A 20,933-nucleotide genomic window follows, 5' to 3' on the forward strand; every position below is an offset into this window, starting at 1 on the left:
GTAATCAGTATTTGCCCCCCTCTAACCTCAGGGAGTCATAACACGACTCCGGCCATAAAATTTTCCTGCTGTGCTTCTTCATAGTGGCTCTTTTACTCCCAGGCTATAAGGATATCATCAATGTCATTCAAAAGACCAAGTTACTTCTGACCACCCCTAACTGATCCTTACTGTGTTTCCTCCATCAGTTCCTTAAACACCTAGTGGAATGCTCTTCTACGGCAAAAGAATTCCAGTAACCTCTGGAATTCTTTAGAACCACTCGCAATTTTTTAGTAACTCAGAACTGTTGATTTTTAAAATGGTAAAAATACAGATCCTAATGGATACTGACAAGCAACAGAAATACTGCCAAGTAGCAACACTTCAACAGAGTTGAGAACAGGAAGTGGGTGCTATTAACTAGGTGAGAACACAAAATGTGAAACGTTGCTTACTCTACTGATCTGGGACTAGACAGATATAAATTAATATTTTTATAAGTACATAAAGTTGTACTATTTGATGTTGTGATATATTTTTCTTCAATATAAAAACTATTGGGAGATGAGCGAACATTATCGGCCCTGCACATGGCAGTACTAATGGACAGTCACAGGCAGCTGAGATTATCACCAAACCCCTAGAGCAGCCCAATCCCGAAGTCAGATGGCCCTGTCACCTGTTCACTTGCTCCAAGGCAAGTACCACACGTGGACATTACTGCTTCGATTGGTGCATTTTGTCCGTCTCCCTGGCACCTGGTGGGTGGTGAATAAGCAGTTCTTGAACGAATGAGTGGCTATTACATTAATTCGTCCCTCAAGGAATGAATAAATGGACGAACACAGGCCAGGAGCCCGACCCACTCCCATCTTCCGTCCCGGGCCCCACCGCCACAGACTTGGGCGAACCTCAGGTGAGCGCCTGCTGGCCGCTTCCGTGAACCTTCACCTACGGCGGCCTGGAGGCATCAGGACCACGGTCAGGGCGGAAGCGTCGACCCGCAAGCGCGCAGGCGCGGCCCCTAAGCTTCCGGGGGTCACTTCCTCCTTTGTCTCCTAGCAACGGCTGGTAGCGTTGTTGACATCCCGGGAGGCTGTGGCGCCGGCCTGAACCCAGAGTTTCTCAGCCTGCGCGATGGTAAATCTGGGGTCTCCGTCCACGCCCCGCCGCTCTAAGGACGCCGACCGGCAAAGACCTTCGCTTCCCGGCTCCTGGGGCCCACCCGGACACGGGTGGTCCCGGGGCCGCTGTAGAGGCTGGTGGCTCCAGGATCTTCTTGGAAGGGCGAGAGGGAGACTTTGGAAAGGGGAAAGATGTCTAGATGAGTGGAAGCTGTCTTGGGAGTTGATTTCGCGGGGCTGGTACATGGGGAGGGGTGGTGTTGAGAAAAGGAAGAGAGACATCCAGAGGATGAAAAATGCTTGGGGGAGTGAGAAATCCGGGTAGCCAGGAAAGTTTCTAAAGAGGGGGCAGGAGGCAGAGATGGAGAACAGAATCAGATACCCTTAGAAACAAGGAGGAGATGGGAAAGGAAGAGCAAGGGAATGGAAGGGTGAAAAAGGAAGATACTGAAAAAGAAGAAAGATAAATAATGAAAAAGGAAAGAAGGGATGGGAGACTCCCTCCCCCGCCCCAAAAAAAAAAAGGTAAGAAGAGAGAAGTAGAAACTGTGGAAAGCAAAGGGCATTAAGAGAGGAATGAGATGGGGATTAAGAAATTATACTAGGAGGACTCAGAAATCCTGAGAAGAGAAACAGCTGGGTGGAGAAATAGGCCAGGGAGAGAAAAAACAGAAGTTTGGAAGATAAGCAACAGAGAGAAAGATAAATGAGGACACAGTGGCTGTAAGAAACTGTGGACATTGTCTTAAACGTTGCCCAAAATGCAGAAAGTTACTGATCCCCTGTTCACCTCTTACGGTTTAGTGCTGTTTCTCAAAGTGGGATGCAAACATTCTTTGCTACATAGGATGGCCCAGAAATGCTAAATAAGAGTGAATCATATCTTGAGAAAATTATTCCTCTTACACTTTGTTCAACCTTCAGACTACATACAGGAGAAAATTTCTGTTACTATTAGATTCTTAATACCACTGTCATTTGGTAATTTCAATTTTTTCATCCTAAGAGGAGGCCTCAGGCTCCGAGCTTTCATTGCAGTAGAATTTAATGATATACTGTCTCTCCGTTTTGTTTATTTTGTTTTACAGTTATTTCTGTTTATGATGAATAACATCAGGTTTCCATTTGTGGTAGTGATGTATGGTTTCCTCTTAAAATGCATTTATTAAAGCTTTTAGCAGGGAGATAATTTAAAGAACACCTAGATAAATAATATACGTGGCACTCATAATGGCAAAAATCATGAATCTAGTACACAAATGCCTAAAGTTAAGGAAACATTGGCTATGATAGAGGAAATGAGTGCTCATGCCCATATCACGTGCAGAGGAAAGCTGTCTTGAAGTAACATAATGTTCACCTGTGTAATATTGAGGAAAAGACTATAGCAAACTCTCATCAAGAGAATTTGCAGAATACTGTTTGAATTCAGAATATCCAGTGATTGCTCAGTCATGAAGAATTTATAGATTTGGAAAAGATTGTTCTTGACTTTGACTTTTCTAGAGGGGAAGAAAACATAAAATACAGTCCACACATAAGGTTCAGAATGAGTTTAAAACACAATAATAGATTCCAGAATAATTATTCATGGTTGAACATTCAGCTTGCACTGAGATGCAAGCTATAGTTATCAAAGGAATCCTAGAATCCTGGAATATGTTGTTTTTATAGAATATCCTCTAAATTTAATCATCTGAACTCCTGATTAGGTCACATTAATGAAAATAAGATTTCTCAATAAGGACTACTTTTAGACAGAGGGAGGCCATGATATAGCTCTATAAATATTTAAAGCACTATAATGTAGAAAAGGAATTTTCATGTGAATACAAAGGGGTCAATGAATGAAAGATAATCTGAGACAAATTTCCATGCAATGTAAAGAATGACTTTTCTAACAAATGGAAACATAAAAATTGAGTGAATTCCTGTGAAGCTGTAAGTTCTCTGTCTCTACAAGGGTTCAAGCCAACAGATTTGTCAGGATTGTATGCAGGAGGTCTTATACAGCTATGTATGTGGGACTTGACAGTTTCAAAGCTGTCTTTCAAAAATCTGAGATTATCACACCTGGCACCTTAGGTTAAGGAGATAGGGGAGTAGGTATCTTTCTAAACATTATTCTCCTTAGGGTTGGATTTACCACAAGAGCCCTTTTGGTTAATTATCTTTCTGGTCTCTTTCAGGCAGAGGTGGAGGAAACCTTAAAGAGGATCCAGAGCCATAAAGGGGTTATTGGAACTGTGGTTGTAAATGCAGAAGGTAAATATATCACAGGCTGTCTTCTTGACATGCAGAAGCCAACCAGGAACCTGTTTGCTGTATTAATCCTTAAGACAAACATCTTCAAATTTGACATCAAAAATATACTTATATATTTTACCTCTGGCATTCACTTACCAAACATCTATTGAGTATCTGTTATATGCCAAACACTCTGCTAAGATCTAGGGTCATAAATATGAATAAGACATGTCTAAAAATGTTTATATACTCCTAAGAAGCACTATACGTTGTTTACTTTTTAAAGCGTTGGTAATTCTCTTCCAACATTTCAGAAGTACCAATAAAATCGTATAGAAGATAGAATATCCTTGCTGGTAGTTTTGTTTCAACGTTATGAACCTTACAGAATTTCAGTCCTTATTTTAAATGAAACTTGTTCCTTGAACATATTTTACTTAAAAATCTTTGAGAATTAATTATATCGTTATGGTGGCAACCTCTTAAGAGTTCCTGCTGGTTTCATTGCTAATTCAGGCATGTGTAAGGGCAAGAGGTAACAGAAATTCCAGAGCATTAGTTAAAATAAGAGTAGCTACTTTACATAATTTGTGGTGCAACCATGGAATTGGCATATTACCATCTCAGCGCTTTGAAAAATCCATCAGTAAATATTGAGCAACTACCAACCAAAAGTCTGCTTAAATTCTGAACTACGATTCCTTACCACTAAGAATGGACAATAACCTACTTTTCTAGTGGTTTTCATAATTAAATGAGGCAATAATTGTCGAATGCTTGGCATAATACCCAATACTTAATAGAATAGTAATTAAATAGAATATAAATTCAATTCATTTATACAGATAAAACATTTGTTTTGTTTTCTAAAATAAAAGTAACTCAAGGCCAAATGAGTAAGAGAGATAATAGAACATAATAAATTTATCTAGCTTGATTAATGAGGGGGAAAAGAGGATTTAAGATGTGCCTTACAGGTAAGTCAAAAATGAAGCAGAATATTTCCAGGAAGCGTTCCAGCCCTAGTACGTGGATCTGGTTGTGTTGATAATATATCCAGGTATTTGCATACACTCTGCCACTGCTCTGAAGATGAGCCATCTGCGTGATTTCATAGAGGTGCTGTGTTAGTTTCCTTTGGCTGCTAAAGGAAACTGGCAACTTAAAACAACAGAAACATATTCTCTTTCAGTTCTGGAGGTTAGAAACTGAAATCAAGATGTCCGCAGGCTCATGCTCTCAGCAGACTAAGGGAAGATCATTCCTTGCCTCTTCCTAGTTTCTGGTAGTTGTCAATCTTTAGTGTTCCCTGGCCTATAGACACGTCACTCCAATCTCCACCTCCATCATCACATGGCATTCTCCTCCTTGTATATCTTTGTCTGTTTTACTATAAGAATCCCAGTTATTGGATTAGGGTCTACCCGAATCCAGTGTGACCTCATCTTAACGGATTACATCTGCAAAGACCCCGTTTCCAAATAAGGTCACCTTCTGAGGTTTTACTGGACTTGAATTTGGGGATTTGGGGAGAATGGGGGGACACTTTTCAACCCTGTAAAGGTGCATTCACCTGTGATACCCAGAACCACTCATCTAATATGATTCTTTGGAAGAGCTAAAGCAGGTAATTCTGGTGATATGCATCAATGTCTGAAAAATATTCACCCCTTTGATCTACAGTTTTACTCCTAGCAATTTATCCTAAACAATGATGAAGAAAATATTTAGGTATGAGGATACTCACTGAGGCATCAATATATAATAGCAGTAAATAAACACAACAAATAAGTAAATATATCCTAACAGCAGAGGAATTTTTAAAGTATGTAATATTTACTTGATGAACATTACTCTGTTTAAAGCGTTGAAGGGTACTTACTATAACGGGAAACTACTCACAATATTAGATGACAAAAACAGAACAAAGCGGTCACCAGCGCCTTCCGAGCCTATCTATGGCCAGGTGCACACAAACATTTCAAATAAATAGGGAAGGAAGAGTAGGGATATGTTATAGTGAGCACCCTGAGTAGTGATATGAAAAGTGATTTTCACTTTATTTTCCTGAGGTTCCTCAATTAACACTTCTCTTGTCCGAAGGCAACAAAATACTATTTTCCATACCCATTAACTTGTAGTTAACCTCTACTAGAATAAGTTTGTATTAGGATTCAGGACACTTTTCAAGGTTTCAGGGTACTTAAGAGTTTTTACTTTTTACCTGAAAGCCAAATTAACCTTTTTTCCCTAAAATATAAATGAGGGGCTTATTTTTATGGTTGGATTATTAATAACCAGAGTGTATGACAAGGATGTTTATTAACAGCATATGGTGTAAGCTGTGTGACCAGAATGTAATAAAATACTCAATTTCAACAACCTACTCAATTTTAGATGAAAGCATCATTTATTACAGTGCAGCTTTGCAGCTTTGGAGCTTTGGGAAGCCCCATGAAATGTAATACCAAAATATTTAGCTAAGATGGTGTTTTATGTATTCTTCTTTTCTACTAGCGGTTTTGGTCTACTAATTCTAGGCAAATCATTTTAACATTTTCAGATTATATTTGTGGTTAGGTTGGACTTCTACCATGCTTACTCATTTAGACGTCATCATAGGCCATGTTAAATATAGTCCTTCTGTTTCACTGCTATTGAAACATCCTACTGATGACCGTAAAGTAGGCTTCCCAATTTAGCCCAATGCTACAGGTTGTGATTAGAGCAGATTTTTTGTTAGCGTTGGTTTCTCTTTTATAAAACCATTCATTGTTTACAACATTGCAACACTGATCATTGAATTAGATATGGGCAAATATGTATATTTGTCCCCCAGGCAGTCAGATGTGTCATATTTTCTCATGTACATAAGTCTGATTTCTACAGGCTCTTAATTTTAACTATTCTTGACATTTCTAACAATCTCTCATTTGAGTTTCATTAGATTGTAACAGCCATCCAGCCACTTCCTTTTGTTTTGAAGTACAGTCTGTCAACCAAAGCACAAATGTGCAGTTGAAGATGACAAACTGAAATAATAGGTGCCGGCTTACTAGGATCACGGAGAGTCATATTGTAAAGTAGTCCCACCAGATTTTAGAATGCACATGCTCTTTGTTCTAGGAGCTTCACTTTAGGAATTTATCCTGCATATACAAATGTGAAATGAGATGACCAAGGACATATTCTGTAATCTTGTTTACAAAAGTCAAAGACTGGGAACAGCTTAAATGCTCATCCGTAGGACACGTTAAATGTATTACAAAACATCCGTTCAACAGACTGTTATTCGGTCACTAATATGAGTGACTTACATGTACTGAATCAATTTCCAAAGAGTATTAAATTTAAAAATCAAGGTACAGAATAGAGAATGGTATCATTAAAATGAAGAATACAAACACCTTCATTCTTGAGTGGACCTAGAGTGTCAGGAAGGCTCCTAAGAAACCAGTGGTTGTTTCTCAGAAGTGAAGTGGGTAAATTTTATGCCATATACTAAAATTACTTCTTAATAAATTACTTTGTAATTACCTCACATGGTGCCAAGCAAGAGTTCAATAAACATTTGTTGATGGATTCTTTTCAAGTGTGTATGGTGGATCTGAAAAACTCCATGTGTTTCCACCGCACACACTCATTATTCAAAACAGCTAGCTGTTTTATTTATTGACTTGGATCATGAACAGACTAACTAAATAGACCTGAGCATCTGATTCATAATCCTGTCATCTACATTTCAAATAATTTATTCTGGTTGTATGTCTCGTTTGGCTACTGAGGAATACACCCTTAGTAGGTAGTCAGTACTTAGGATGTAAAATAAAACTGCTCGTCAAAAAGTTCCCTTCAAAGGTTGCATGCTTGCTGCATTTCCATATCTTGCTTGTTAAAGATCCATGCTTTGTGACCTTCAGGTATGCAAGACAGCTGACTGCCTTCTAGGGAAAAAGTGGCCAACAAATCACAATACAAAGATTAGCAAGGTTTTTATGATACTTTCATTATTGAATAGGTTTTCCTGTAAATATTCTCCTCATACTGTGTAGCAAAACATTCTGAACATAGCAGTTATCTTAAAAGAAAGAGAAATCAGTCATTTCAAAGTCAAAATGAATGGTCTTCAAGATTTTTATGAAAACCTGGTAAAATCCTAAGTTCGTAACACCCTTCTAGTCTTGAAAGCACTCGTCTTGTTTCATAGTTTCTGGAGCTACATTCTCTGAAGCACACCAGGAATCCCATTAGTCTCATTTCTTAAGTGCCCTTAATACGGATACCTAAGGAATTTGACAGCAATCCCAAATTCACCTTCATGTGTCCTCCTAAAATAAAGGCACATTTGCAAATCCAATCCCTGGAATTCCCTGGCTATCTGGTAGTTCTCGAAATAATATGAAGGCTGTCTCTGATTAGATACAATATATGTAAAATACCTACCACAGTGCCTGGTACATAATAGGCATTAATGCTGGGTGATCCAAGTTGAGCTAGATTGATTTCAACTGAATTGAAATACACTTGCATATTCTTCTGGCTAGAATTTTCCAGGTAATAGCTTCTGTTTTAAACTCAAGTAACAGAACAATAGAGCACACAAGCAGCCAAATTTAATAATGTTTAAACCAAAAATGAGTGAAAACCAGGGAATGCACAGCAAAACCATAGTATCCTTATTACCACATTTTCTAACATACAATTTAAGATTTGCAAAACACTGTGCAAGGAGTCCCTTTTGATGTACCCTCTAGCATGTGCAGTGATACCTGTTTTTGGTTCTGGTCTCAGGGAAGATCCATGTCATAAATCAAACACTTCAAAGCAGACTCACTATAGACATGATGCTCAGGGGAATGCATTTCATATAAAAATATATTAACTTGGTACTGAAATAGTTAACAGCTTCTGAAAGATATATGCACAAAAATGTTCATCATCACTCCATTAGCTATAAAAAAAAATAAGGTACCAAATGACCAAACAATAAGAGATTGATTATATGTCCATAAAATAGTAAAGTATGCAGTTACTAAAAATAATGTTGACAACATTATCAACAAGGGCAATTTGTATGTTATAATTTAAATGAAGAAAAAAGCAGCAGTCAGATTTGTAAGTCCAGTTTCACACAACTATACTTAAAAATCTATACAGAGACAAAAAGATTGGAAGGAAATAAACTAAAATTGTTACCAGAGAGTAATAAGCCATCACTTTTTCTTCCTGTTTACAATTATCAATGTTTTATAGTGCTTCCACAATGTACATGTTACTTTTCTAATCAGAAAAGAAATTAACCAAAATTAAATCTCCTAATAGGTATTCCCATCCGAACAACCTTGGACAACTCAACAACCGTTCAATATGCAGGCCTCCTTCACCAGCTGACCATGAAAGCCAAGAGCACAGTTCGCGATATTGATCCTCAGAACGACCTGACTTTTCTTAGGATCAGATCAAAGAAACATGAAATCATGGTAGCTCCAGGTAATTTGGCATTTCATTTCCTAGTTAAATTATCTTTCTGCTTTACTAGATAAAAGCCTTGTTTCTATGAATGGGGAGTATAGATTTTAGTATACAATATGAAACATAATATTCCATCACAAAATGATGTTTAAATGTAAAAATCCCAACCTAAAAATTATATGAAATTAGCAATTAATGTGACCCATGACCACCTTTGAACAGGTTGAATTTTGCCCACTTGCATTTATTATTAATCAAAAAGTTTAGAAAATGTAGGTCTCATTTTCAGCAAACTTAGCATACAGACTGTTTGTGGAGCAGGAGAAATGTTTCCTGTCCTGGAGATAAAGTTGGCAGTGAACCTAAGGCCTGCAGGTTCTTAAACCCTCCCTGTGAGGAAAGTACATCCCCCAGGTATACCAGAAGACAGCAGCTACAGAAACACTTCTTTTCCTGAAGGAATTATGCTTACAATGTTACAAAATGACTGTAAAAAGGGACCTATGCTACTAAATCTAGTCTAGAACCAACTTCTCTATAGCACATCCATCAAATCAGAATCGCCTATAAACTAAATAAAGCTTTTTCTACACCAGTGTCCTCACCCTGGCTACACAGTAAATCACTTGGAGGACTTTTTAAAAATGTTTCCATTCCTGGGACTCCACCCCAAACCAATGAAATCAGAATCTGTGAGACTGGGCCCTAGGAAATGGGTATTTTCTAAAGGCTCAACAGGGTGAGCCTTTCCACCCTCACGTGCAGCCAGGGTGGAAAACCATCTGTCTGCACAAGGTCCATGTGATGTTTTGAAGAGAAAAGCAGACTACTTGAAATATTCCTTGATTAAATTTAAATTAAGGGTGAATTGATTTTTGTCCATCTCTCCATAGATAAGGAATATCTTCTGATCGTCATTCAGAATCCATGTGAATAGACCTGCGATGGCCAAGGTTGTCCAATTGACACTGGGTTGGAAACACTTGGCTCTCTAATGATTATTAAAATTCGATTTCAATCTAACTGACCCTTGAAACATTCTTTTCTGTTTCTACATTTAAACTATTCTGCATATCTCGTTTAGTCCCTTTTGATGATATTGTGAAGTTGTACTTTAGTGTTACAATAAATGAATTGTGTTATATATGTCTCTATTGTCTTATAATACACAAAACCAAGGATTCTAGTAAGACAGGGCTCCTTGTGATACTTCTTTTAGTCTAGACGTAGCTGTCATCAAGTACAAAAGTAGAATTTCACCCGTTTCTGAGATATGCCGAGGAGATTCAGTACAGCATTATAGGAGCTATGAGGAGAATAGAAAGCCCAATACTCTGTATTCGATGGTTTCCCAGGTTAAGTAAGGATGGTAGGGAGTCAGAATCATGGTTCCCACTGGGGTCAGTGCCAACCTAAGCAGCTCTTCCATCCCTCTGACTACTGCTTCTAGCACACCAGTCTGAGGGGACCAGGAATGAGTCTTAGGCAAGGTTTCATACATAGAAGGCTGAGTAGATAACTCCAGAAGCTTTGATTTTTACTGGATGTTGCAAACATTCAGAAAATCATGAAAATAATGTAACATATCTAACAGATTTCCATGCACCCCAAACCCATACAACAGAGATGTTAATATTTTGATGTTCATATTTTGCCACATTTGTTTTATATCCTCTTTTCTTCCAACTAAACTTTGCATTTTGAGATAACTGAAGTTTCATGTGAAAATTCCAGAAATAATATAGTGATTCTGTGTGTCCTTTATACAGTTTCCCCTGTGGCAACATCTTCCAGACAGTATCACAACCAGGAAATTGACAGCGACCCAATCAAGATATAGAATATTTCCATCCCTGGCAGGATTCCTCAGATGCCCTTTGGTAGCACCCCTTTGCAACCCTTGACCCCTGACAGTCACTAAGCTGTCCTCCATTTATATAATTTTTTAATATCAAAAATGGTATGTAGGCCGGGCATGGTGGCTCCCGCCTGTAATCCCAACATTTTGGGAGGCCAAGGCAAGCAAATCACCTGAGGTCAGGAGTTAGAGACCAGCCTGGCCAACATGGTGAAACCCCGTCTCTACTAAAAATACAAAAATTAGCCAGGTGTGGTAGTGCTTGCCTGTAATCCCAGCTACTTGGGAGGCTGAGGTAGGAGAATCACTTGAACATGGGAGGTGGAGGTTGCAGTGAGCTCAGATTACACCACTTCAGTCCAGCCTGAGCAACAGAGTGAGACTTCGTCTCAAAAAAAAACAAAAACAAAAACAAAAAAATGGTAAGTGGAATAATACAGTACATAACCTTTAGGGATTGACTTTTTCCCTCCACATAATTCTCTTGAGATTCATCCAAAAAATAAGCAATGAAACATTACAGATACAGCTGAAGACTGCTCCTCCTTGCACCTCTGTCTTCCTTCCCCAGAAGACTGTCAGGAGCCACAGACTGACCAATTCAGGGGTCCACAGGCACTTTCACCTGAGTTCCCGCCACAGCTCCCCAACAAGCCAAGTGTGAGAATGATGCCTGGTAAATTTATTAGTTCAGCCACATCACTGGCCCCCACTTGCACCCTGTGAGGCTGTCATAGCCTACCCAGACAGATGGTGGTATCAGCAGAAAGGAAGAGCCACACCAAATCCCTAAGGTGAAAGGGACTTACTCTCTCGAGTGGTGATGGGAGAGGAGACAGGCCATGGATAAACCTCACCCAAGGCTGAGAGCGACAAGGGAGTCTAAAGCCAAACAGCCAAAGCTATGCATGCAACAGATGTCTGAGCCCCACTGCGTAACTCAGTACTCCTGGGAGCAAAGCCTGCACATGTACATTTTGCAAAAGTTCTCCAGGTAGTTGCAATGCAGCTGCAGGCCAAGACATGCTCAATTGTGGTCAGGAATGAAGGTTTTGGGGTCACTGGCCCTGGAATCTTCAAATTCTGGCTCTGCTGCTTGTCAGCAGTAGGAGCCTCATAGTCTCATTTGTAAAACAGAGTGATAAGAGAACCAAACCCAGGTTTGTTGATGAGAATTAGGTGAGCTGATGCAGATAAAACACCTGGCACACAGTGAATATTCAACACGTTTGCTTTTGCCTACATTGTTGCCATCACTCAAAAATGGCTCTTACTTGGGTGGTGAGGAGGAGTAGCCCAAGACACAGACATGAGTTTTAGGGACAACCCTGAGATTCCTCACATCATCAAGTCACACAATTATAAGGAGGTTGCTGACTCTGTCTTCAGAGAGAAGACAGCAAATAAGGCATGAGCTTAAAGTGTATCAGGAGTGTGTCTGCCTTAACCTGTGGGATGAATAAACCCAGAAGGATTGTAGGATAGAGAAGCTATGCTATGGCACATAGCTGACTTTGGGGCCATTTTCCCATACTTTTTATTTTAAAAGACTTCAGACTTAGGGAAGATTAGAAAGAATAGCACAAGGAACACCCATACAAACTTCACCTACATTCACCAACCATTAATGTTTTATGATATTTGCTTCATCTAAGTATATACTACATATAAATAGATACAGATGTGCACACACACAAAGCATATAAAAGTTGCAGATACTATAATACCAGATATTTCTCCAAAATTAAAGCATCCTCTTACATAACCACCACACCAATTTCATACTTAAGAAAGTTAATATTAATGCAATAATATCACATCATATGCAATCATATGGTCCCAGTAATGTTCTTTATGGTTTTTTTTTTAATCTAAGAGCCTGTCAAGGGTCACACATTGCACTTTGTTGTGATGTCTCTTTCATTTTTTAGCTGTTCTTTGAAACTTATTCTCCATTTCTCGACCTCTAGGTGATATCCAATTTGTACTTGCTCTCCCTAGAGACCCTAGTGCTGCCTGCCCCCGTTTCCTATAAGCTCCTCCTGACTAGGCCCAGACACAGTCTGTAATGACAGGAAATGAAGCTGCAGGGCAGGTCTTCATCACAGGTGAGTGACTGCCTTCATCACAACCTCTTCCTTGAGCCCAGTGAAGCCTGAGTACCATAGTACTCACTCAGCCCTGGACAGCTTCAGCATCTGCTAACAATTTCCAACATAAACAAGATCTTGCTAGAATCCAAATGACCAGGAAGTATCTAATGAAGGGAAATCCGTTCTTTTTCGAGTCGCAAACTTTCAGACTTGGAAAGAACCCTACAGATCATCTCTCTGACCCTTTGGTTTTACAGGGGAGGATTTCACCTGAGCCTGCTGTCAGGTGTCTTTAAGACATCAGGTATGTGAACTTGCATTGCTCTGGCTTTGCCTATGGAACTGGCACTTACGACATTTTCAGGGGCTCATACCCTTGTGAGACCCCTCCATACCATCCCCAAAAATTGTTTTGAGGAGGCCCAGAATAGCTCATTGTTTTAAAGTGTACCAGAGGTAATGTTTGATTCTTATACCCAAATCTGTTTTCTTCCCATAGTTTCCTGCGCACCCAGAGCTCGTCATCAGATGCATGGCTGAGTGGTAAAGCCACTTCCTTCCTCCTGACCCAGCCAGAAATTTCAAGCCCTATTTGCAACATAGCAGTGTGAAATCTCTGGCAGGTGCAGATGGTACTGCTGCAAGTGCCAGAGCTCTATGTGGGCTCTTCAGGCGAGGAACACACTTCCACCCCACTGGGCAGGAAACTCACAGTAGTCGCTGTACAGTCCTGCCTGTACCTTTGCATCCAGAGGAAACTGTGATGCTTTGTTGGGGCAGACTGTGGCAGCAAAAGGAAGAATTTGCCAGAGCCAGTTACAATGAAGGAGGATGTGATCTCGGGAAATTTGCACCCCAACTCTCTGCCTTCTGGCACGTATAACTTTATATTCCCTCTTGGATTCATAAAAGCATAGTTAATGACCTATATCTAAAAGATGGCTGGACCTATAGACTGAAGATTCACACCCATCCAAAACCATCAGTAAAGCTTTCAATTCCTATGGGAAGTGCAAGCCTGGGCTCATGTAGCGCTCCCTCTTAGTCTAACTTGCTATAAATTTTACCTGAACAATAGAAGAGCTATTTGCAGAGTCTCTGGAGGAACATATTCCAACCATAAATATTAATGATAATGAACCTGGAAAGGCCAGTTTAATAGCTGAAAATGAATTTACACATCATTAGCATTATGAGCTCCCAAATCTTCATCTCTGAACAGCTGGACTATCCCAGTGGAGGATGGGTGGGAACCCACCTAGTTCTCTAGAGCGGTGCCTCCTGCAGACCCTTTTACTTTTACATTACCTCTTCTCTTCTAAAGCCAAAATTGCTGTAGAGTAAGGCTGGATACTTTGTCTCCCTTCTTAGTCTTTGAAAAATTACAATTATCCCCAATTTCTGTTTGATATGGGGCAAAATATCTTCACTCTTTTGTTGGTAGAAAAGAATGTCCTTCAAATGGAAACTATCGCATGTGTAGGTGAATTGCCTATAGATATTCATTCAACCAATATTTGGTCTTACATTCTTTGTTGACAGAAAGACAAGAAAGGCTGGGCGCAGTGGCTCACACCTATAATCCCAGCACTTTGGGAGGCTAAGGCAGGTGGATCACCTGAGTTCAGGAATTATCGGCCTGGCCAACATGGTGAAACCCCATCTCTACTAAAAATACAAAAATTAGCTAGGCATGGTGGTGGGTGCCTATAATCCCAGCTACTCAGGAGGCCAAGGCAGGAGAATCACTTGAACCCAGGAGGCAGAGGTTGCAGTGAGCCGAGATTGTGCCACAGCACTCCAGCCTGGACAAAAGAGCAAAACTCCATCTCAAAACAAACAAACAAAAAGGCAAGAAAACATGGATTATATGTGGGGCATAAGAGAGCCTTCTGAGAGGTATAACATCTTTAATGGGGGCCTTAGAAAAGATAAGTTGGTCTCTCAAATCCTGAGAATCATGGGGCTAGGAGGCTCCCATAATACAAAAGCATCTCTAATAAAGGAAACTCAGGTATTCCCAGAACAGTCTGGACTACTTAAGGTTAGTAACTCTTCTCTGGTATGTTTCTTATGCAAGATTTGACTTCAAGGGTTAGCCAGGCAGCCAGCCATTCCTTGAACCCACAGAAGAGAACACTGAATCTTCTTACTTCCTCCTGGCTTCCTACCCCAGGAAACCTCCACTCCGTACTTCCCTTCAGCATATATAGTTCCGGGACTCCCTGTACAGATGTCACCAGCCTGAAACACTCCTGCCACATGCAGAATTGATCTTAAAATCTTCTCTGTTTGGTCAGCTTTGCAATTTGACACACAATATGATAGAGGTGAGAGAGCATGAGAGCTGGAGTCTGACTCTATGACGCATTAGCAAGGCCAAAAACTTTGAACCTCAGTTTTCCTGTCTACAAACGTGAAGAATGTCTACCCACAGCGGCCTTGATTTCTGAACTATACAGGACAGCATGGATTCCCATTACCGTTGTTAATGATAGCAATAGCGGCAAAATACAAGTTTACCCAATACAAGCCATTTAATGCATCTCACTGTGGACTCTTCTCATCTTTAATTGTAAATATTAATAGGTTTATGGAGTGGTGATCCTGTTAGGTACACAATTCTGTGTAATCCCTTTCCTTGTCAGTTGGTTAGCATTTCCACATTCCCAACTAGAATTCATATTGATGTTTAATATCCAAATGCAATTTCATCGGGTTGGTCAGTAGTAAAGACGTGGTCCAGTTGAGGCCAATGAGAGATGTTTCCTTAGTGTTTAGATTTGGAAAACAGAGAGAAATTTTTCATGTGGCTCGATCTATGCACAAAAACACAGGTGTCAGGGGTAGCCATGTGTTCTACATGGGAGTAGCAGAGAAAGCCAGTTCTGAGAAGAAAAGAATGCTGCAGACATGCATTGTAACACAGAACGAGAGGTACAGTGTTCATTCCAGGGGCTCCCTGCAGTTTTCTGAGTCCTCAGCTGCATTTTGGCACTTGGATTCTATGAGGTCTTAAAATAAGTCTTCCATTTTATGTACACTACCAGAGTGGGTTTCTGTTGCTTGAAACCAAAAAGATTTTAACTAACACTTTTGGGCTATATTTGGGTAGCCCCTGGCTGCTTTAATGCAAGACCAGTGGAGAAAGCAGAGCCAGCTCAGAAAGTGAGTATTAATCAGAGGCCCTGAGCAATGGGGTCATGGTCACTCCCTCCCTAGCTTCCAACATGGCCAGACAGGAGGACAGGGCAGTGATGGGCCTGTCAGGAGGTGGAGCTCTGGGGAACAGAGAGGCATTAAGGTGTCACTGTCACTGGGAAGCAGGGACGTTAGTTTACTTCCACCTGGTGAGTAGCCTCTGCCTCTGTCATTGACTAGAAAGAGAATGAGTCACCTGGACTCTGGATGGATGCACATCCGAAGCAGCATTCCATGGGTACAAGAGCGTCTGGAGTGGTGGAGATCCATATGCTAGAAAAAAGGGATAAAGGACAGTATGGAATAGCCTGACTTCCTATTCTCCCCTTGTTTCCAGAGGCAAGTGTGGTACAGAAGAAGGGACACTGCTCTGTCGCCAGACAGGTCTGTCTTTGGCTCACAGCACTGCCATCAATAATAAAAATAACAAGAAGAAGAAAAGCAGTGGCAACAGCTAACATTTGTTGATCATTTACTATGCGACAGGCACATTAAATCCTCACAACAGTCTCATTTTACAGATAAGAACACCAAAGCATAGAGAAGTTTCACAGATTATCCAAGGTCAATCAAGCTCTTAAACGTCAAAGGAGGCATCCAAACCCCAATACTTGACTCCAGAACATACTGGTAGCCACTCCCTTACACTGTATATTCACCAGATATTTGGCAAAGAAATTAACATCTCTGATCTCAGAATCCTTACCTGTAAAATACCGGCTGTAAATCCTGCATTGCAGGTTGTTACAAAAGCAAAACAAAATCACAGAAAGCCCCTGACATTTTGTAGCTGTTCAACAATTGTTGCTATCATCATCATCATCATCGTCAATACTATCTGAAGAACCAGTAACTGAGAGATGACCATGGTGGCAGTTATGTTATCACTTTGAATACAATCAATATCATAATTTTGATATTTAACAATATCTTACGGGGTTCACCTGACGGAGAATTTACTCCTAATCTTTTCATCAAAGCCCCTCAGATCTCCAGCAATATACTATCCATCTAGAGCAACAGGATTTCAAATCACCATTCCATTCATGGAACATCCTTTTATCTGGAATTGCCAAAAATATGAATTCTCCCATCAAGAATACATCTACTGTTTTGTGTGTTCACCAAGATTACACCTTATCCCATTATGTCTACATGTAAAACTAGTTTTTTCTATGCTTTATCCCCCTCTCCCTGTCTATACTTGTAACCAGTTTGAACCATTCCTTCTTCCCCTGGCCCCATTCTGCCTAAACATCTAAGCAGCCTTTCTATTTAGTCTGGATTGGTTGGCCAGTTCAATCCATCAGACTGATTTTCTGGTCTGTACCAACCAACTACATTGACTCAACAATCAAGAGAAGTTGAATTGGTCATGCTTTTGACAGTCCATTAAGCTTCTGCATTGCCTTATTCTTACCCCAGTACCTGGCAGAAAAATCTAGCACATGATGGGTGCCCAGTGTCTGATGGTTAAACAGCCAATGTTTATTCCCATCCTGTTTTCCTACTTGAGAAACGCTGCTCCCTGGATCACATTGGTTGTAAAAACGTCCACAAAGGTAATGAGCGCCTTTGAAGTAGACAGTCAGCTAAATCCCCTAAGAATACTCGAGACAGGATCCTGACCAATTCATTAGCAGCTTCGAAACTTGAAGTTCTCAATTCACATTGCAAAATGAATCAAGGCAGGTCGTTGACTCTCACAGGCCTCCTTCTGTATCTGCTCCTGCACAACTTTCTGCTTCTTGAACAGCCTCAAGGAAATATCTAGAGCCTCCTGATCAATTCCAAGAGGGCAGAAGGCCCAGCTTCTCAGAATAGGCTCCAGCCCTCACAGCTGCACCCTTTGTGGAGCGTAAATGGGAGGCCTGTATCAGCAAGTCCCAGGTCTCTGGGGAAAGAACTGGTGCCAGCATCATCAGACTGCAATGCCCCAGATGGTGCCAGCAGCCAGAGCTTTTACTCAATATGAACTTCAAGTTGTTCACCAGCTCTGAACCTTTGAGTTCGGTATTTGAGCATATCTCAGGGCAAGTGGAGAAAAGTAAATGTCTAGTTTTTCCAAGAAAAAAAATTTTAGAGCACAACACCATCAATGAGGGCAGGGGGACAGGAAAGGGGTTGTCATCAGACATGTTTACCTGTTCTCACCAAACCTGGCAATTTCCAGGAGAGGCAAAGAGATATTATTAACCCTTTATGAAATCTTGAATTAATAAAAATGCTGGCTCCATCTAAGGCTCTAAAGGAAAGAAGGTGTGCTTCTTAATCAGAGAACCATTAACCTGGTGGCATCCCATTCTGCAAACATTTAACCATAATTACTTTATGCCTGGCACACTTTATGCTTATGAACAGAGGCAGGTGATGTCGTGTCTGCCTAAAGGAGCTCCTAGTGTGATAATGGAAATAGGCATGCAGACACGTACATGCTCAATACAGTAAGTTAATAGCAGCAAAGGAAGTATGGGTGGGGGCAGTGGAAATACAGAAAAAGGACTGCTGGCATGCTTGGTGTTGAAGAAAAACTAAATGAGGGCAGAGACACCTGAGCTGGATTATAAAGACAGAAAAGGAATTTATGATGGAAAGAAGAGAGAAAGCACTATGGGGACAGAAGGACCCCAAAGGAGGGCACACTCTAGGCAAGAGGTTTTTCAAACCTTGCCTTAGCTCACACAGAACCTTGATCAAAGGCAAGCAAAGCTACTCTCCATGAAGCAGGACAGGGCTCCTCTTCGATGCTATTCTGTCATCCTGCCCTTTCCCACCCCACACTTACACACAGTGGTCCTCACCGGAGTCTCATGGAACCCCAGGGCTATACAAGCAGACTTAGGAAAGCATTGAGCTAAGCAATACAAATTCTGGATTTGCAGTGGTTCAAGCCAGAACTGGGCTGGCCTTTTGAAAGTTTTAATACTGTCAGGCCACCCTAGACCCTTCCAGCTTCACTCCACTAGTCAAGTCTGATGACTTCATTCTGTCTTTGGAGGTGTCCAAAATTGCCACCACAGTCACCTCCTGCAAAATCAGTTTGGTGTGTGGGTTTCCATCTCTCTTCACATCTGCAAGTGACTTACAAACAAGAATCTATCTTCTCCCTGCATTTTCTCCCACCAAGACCCACAAATTTTATTTAATGAATAGTCTCCTAGCACTCAATATACCTGGACAGTGTTCCAAACCCTTCCCAGATCTAACCAGCACCAAGTAGATACTTAAAAGAACTCAAATTAAAAACACCCTTTCAAATCTCAGCTTAATTTATTTTGAGTTGTTTCTTGGGAGCTCCTAAACATCCATGCAAACATATTTCTGATAGAGCCAGTTTACCCATTGGCTAGATGTGCCTGGATCCCAATGTGAACACACTTGGCTCAAATCAGGTTCCTACAGCATGTGTGCAATGCTTTGTAGAGTGATGGGGTCCACGCTTTGTAGAGCGTTGGGGTCCACGCTTTGTAGAGCGAAGGGGTCCACGCTTTGTAGAGCGAAGGGGTCCACGCTTTGTAGAGCGTTGGGGTCCACGCTTTGTAGAGCAATGGGGTCCACGCTTTGTAGAGTGATGGGGTCCATGCTTTGTTCTAGGTTCCTTATTAATGTCACCCCATATGATTTCAAAATTACCTACCCTAGCAGGCCTTATTAATCCCATTTTCCTGATAAGGAAAATGAGGTTCCTGTGAGAGCAGTATCTTGCTCAGAGCCACACTGACTCAAAGCCTCTTGAGGTCAGAAACTAAGTCTTACTTCTCATGATCCATCTCCCCAGACCCTGTGCATTGTTCAGTATCTACACAATCTGCGCTCAGCAAATGTCTTTGAATAAAGGAGTAAATAATTGTGAAGACAGCCACAATCCACATCACCAGTGGTGGGGATGCAAATAGGGACACATGCTTTAAATGAAAGCACTCATTGCCGGAAGTTCCACCTCCAGATCCTTGGGACATCTGGGGTCTCTCGAACCTGTCTCTTCCCAGCTCTTCCCAGACCAGTAACACCAGTTTACTTCCTATTCATGTCTGTACAGAAGACAAGATGGTCTACCCTCAAAGTTAGGATAATCACCCCAACACAACCAGAAACTCCCTCACATGTGTTTGCGGGTACGTTTGTGTGTGTGTGCACACATGAGAACATTTTACAAGATATACATCAAGACAACATTAAGCTTGGGGGGCAGGAGAGGGTACAGAGTCTCGCTCTATCACCCAGGCCGAAGTGAGTGCAATGCACGATCTCAACTCTCTGCAACCGCCGTCTCCCGGGTTCAAGTGATCCTCCCACCTCAGCCTCCCAAGTAGCTGGAATTACAGGCACCCACCATCATGCCTGGCTAATCATAGTGAGTTCTGAGTGAATGGGCTGATGCCCAATTTTATTTTCTCCCTTTCTACCTTTTCACTTACTTCTTCAATTTGCATTTTTATCGAGGCATGACATGCATATAGAAACCACACATCCCTTAAGTACATAGCTTGAGTAATTTTAACAAACTGAACCTATTTGTGAACCCAAATCAAGACCCTACACATGACCAGCTCCCAAGAGGTACATTTGGGGCTCCCTTTCAGTCCGTAATGCCCACCCAGAGAGTCACCAAGACCCTGACTTTTATCACCAGAGATTATTTTTTTTCTCTCTCTCTGCGTCCGGCTTTTTCAATCATCAGAATTCTAGTGAGATTTGTCCATATTATGTGTGAGAAGTAAATCACTTGTTCTTATTGCTATTTATTGCTTTTTTAGGCAAGAAAACTGTAACAGAAATACTTTTAACAGGAAAAAGAAACACGAGAAGTCAATGCTTTCAGCCACTGGGCCCCAGACACCAGCAATCCAGCAATCTCAGTGGAAAGAAGAAACACTCTGGAATCACAGGTTCAAATCCAGACCTGGCTGGCCACTCACCTTTCCAGAGAGTGTTATTTCACACTGCGAGCCTCTT

The 20,933-nt window shown here is 41.0% G+C and overlaps 1 protein-coding gene across 1 annotated transcript; it reads left to right on the top strand.

Annotated features, from left to right (window-relative positions):
• Positions 1-1,030: 1,030 nt before the first annotated feature.
• On the top strand, positions 1,031-9,969 carry DYNLRB2 (dynein light chain roadblock-type 2). The gene is made up of 4 exons (XM_012466165.2): positions 1,031-1,122; positions 3,296-3,371; positions 8,676-8,843; positions 9,719-9,969. Exons 1-4 carry the CDS (start codon positions 1,120-1,122, stop codon positions 9,760-9,762), a joined length of 291 nt encoding a protein of 96 aa, XP_012321588.1. The 5' UTR covers positions 1,031-1,119; the 3' UTR covers positions 9,763-9,969.
• The last annotated feature ends 10,964 nt before the right edge of the window (positions 9,970-20,933 follow it).

The sequence above is a fragment of the Aotus nancymaae genome, unplaced genomic scaffold (genome assembly GCF_030222135.1).
Source record: "Aotus nancymaae isolate 86718 unplaced genomic scaffold, 86718_ANA_hifiasm-v0.15.2.pri h1tg000030l, whole genome shotgun sequence".
In the NCBI taxonomy this organism is placed as follows: Eukaryota; Metazoa; Chordata; class Mammalia; order Primates; family Aotidae; genus Aotus; species Aotus nancymaae.

Excerpts from the sequence above, each read along its gene's own strand:
- DYNLRB2 (XM_012466165.2), top strand. Across the intron at positions 3,372-8,675 it reads TGTGGTTGTAAATGCAGAAG|GTATTCCCATCCGAACAACC; the intron begins GTAAATATATCA and ends ATCTCCTAATAG. Across the intron at positions 8,844-9,718 it reads TGAAATCATGGTAGCTCCAG|ATAAGGAATATCTTCTGATC; the intron begins GTAATTTGGCAT and ends ATCTCTCCATAG.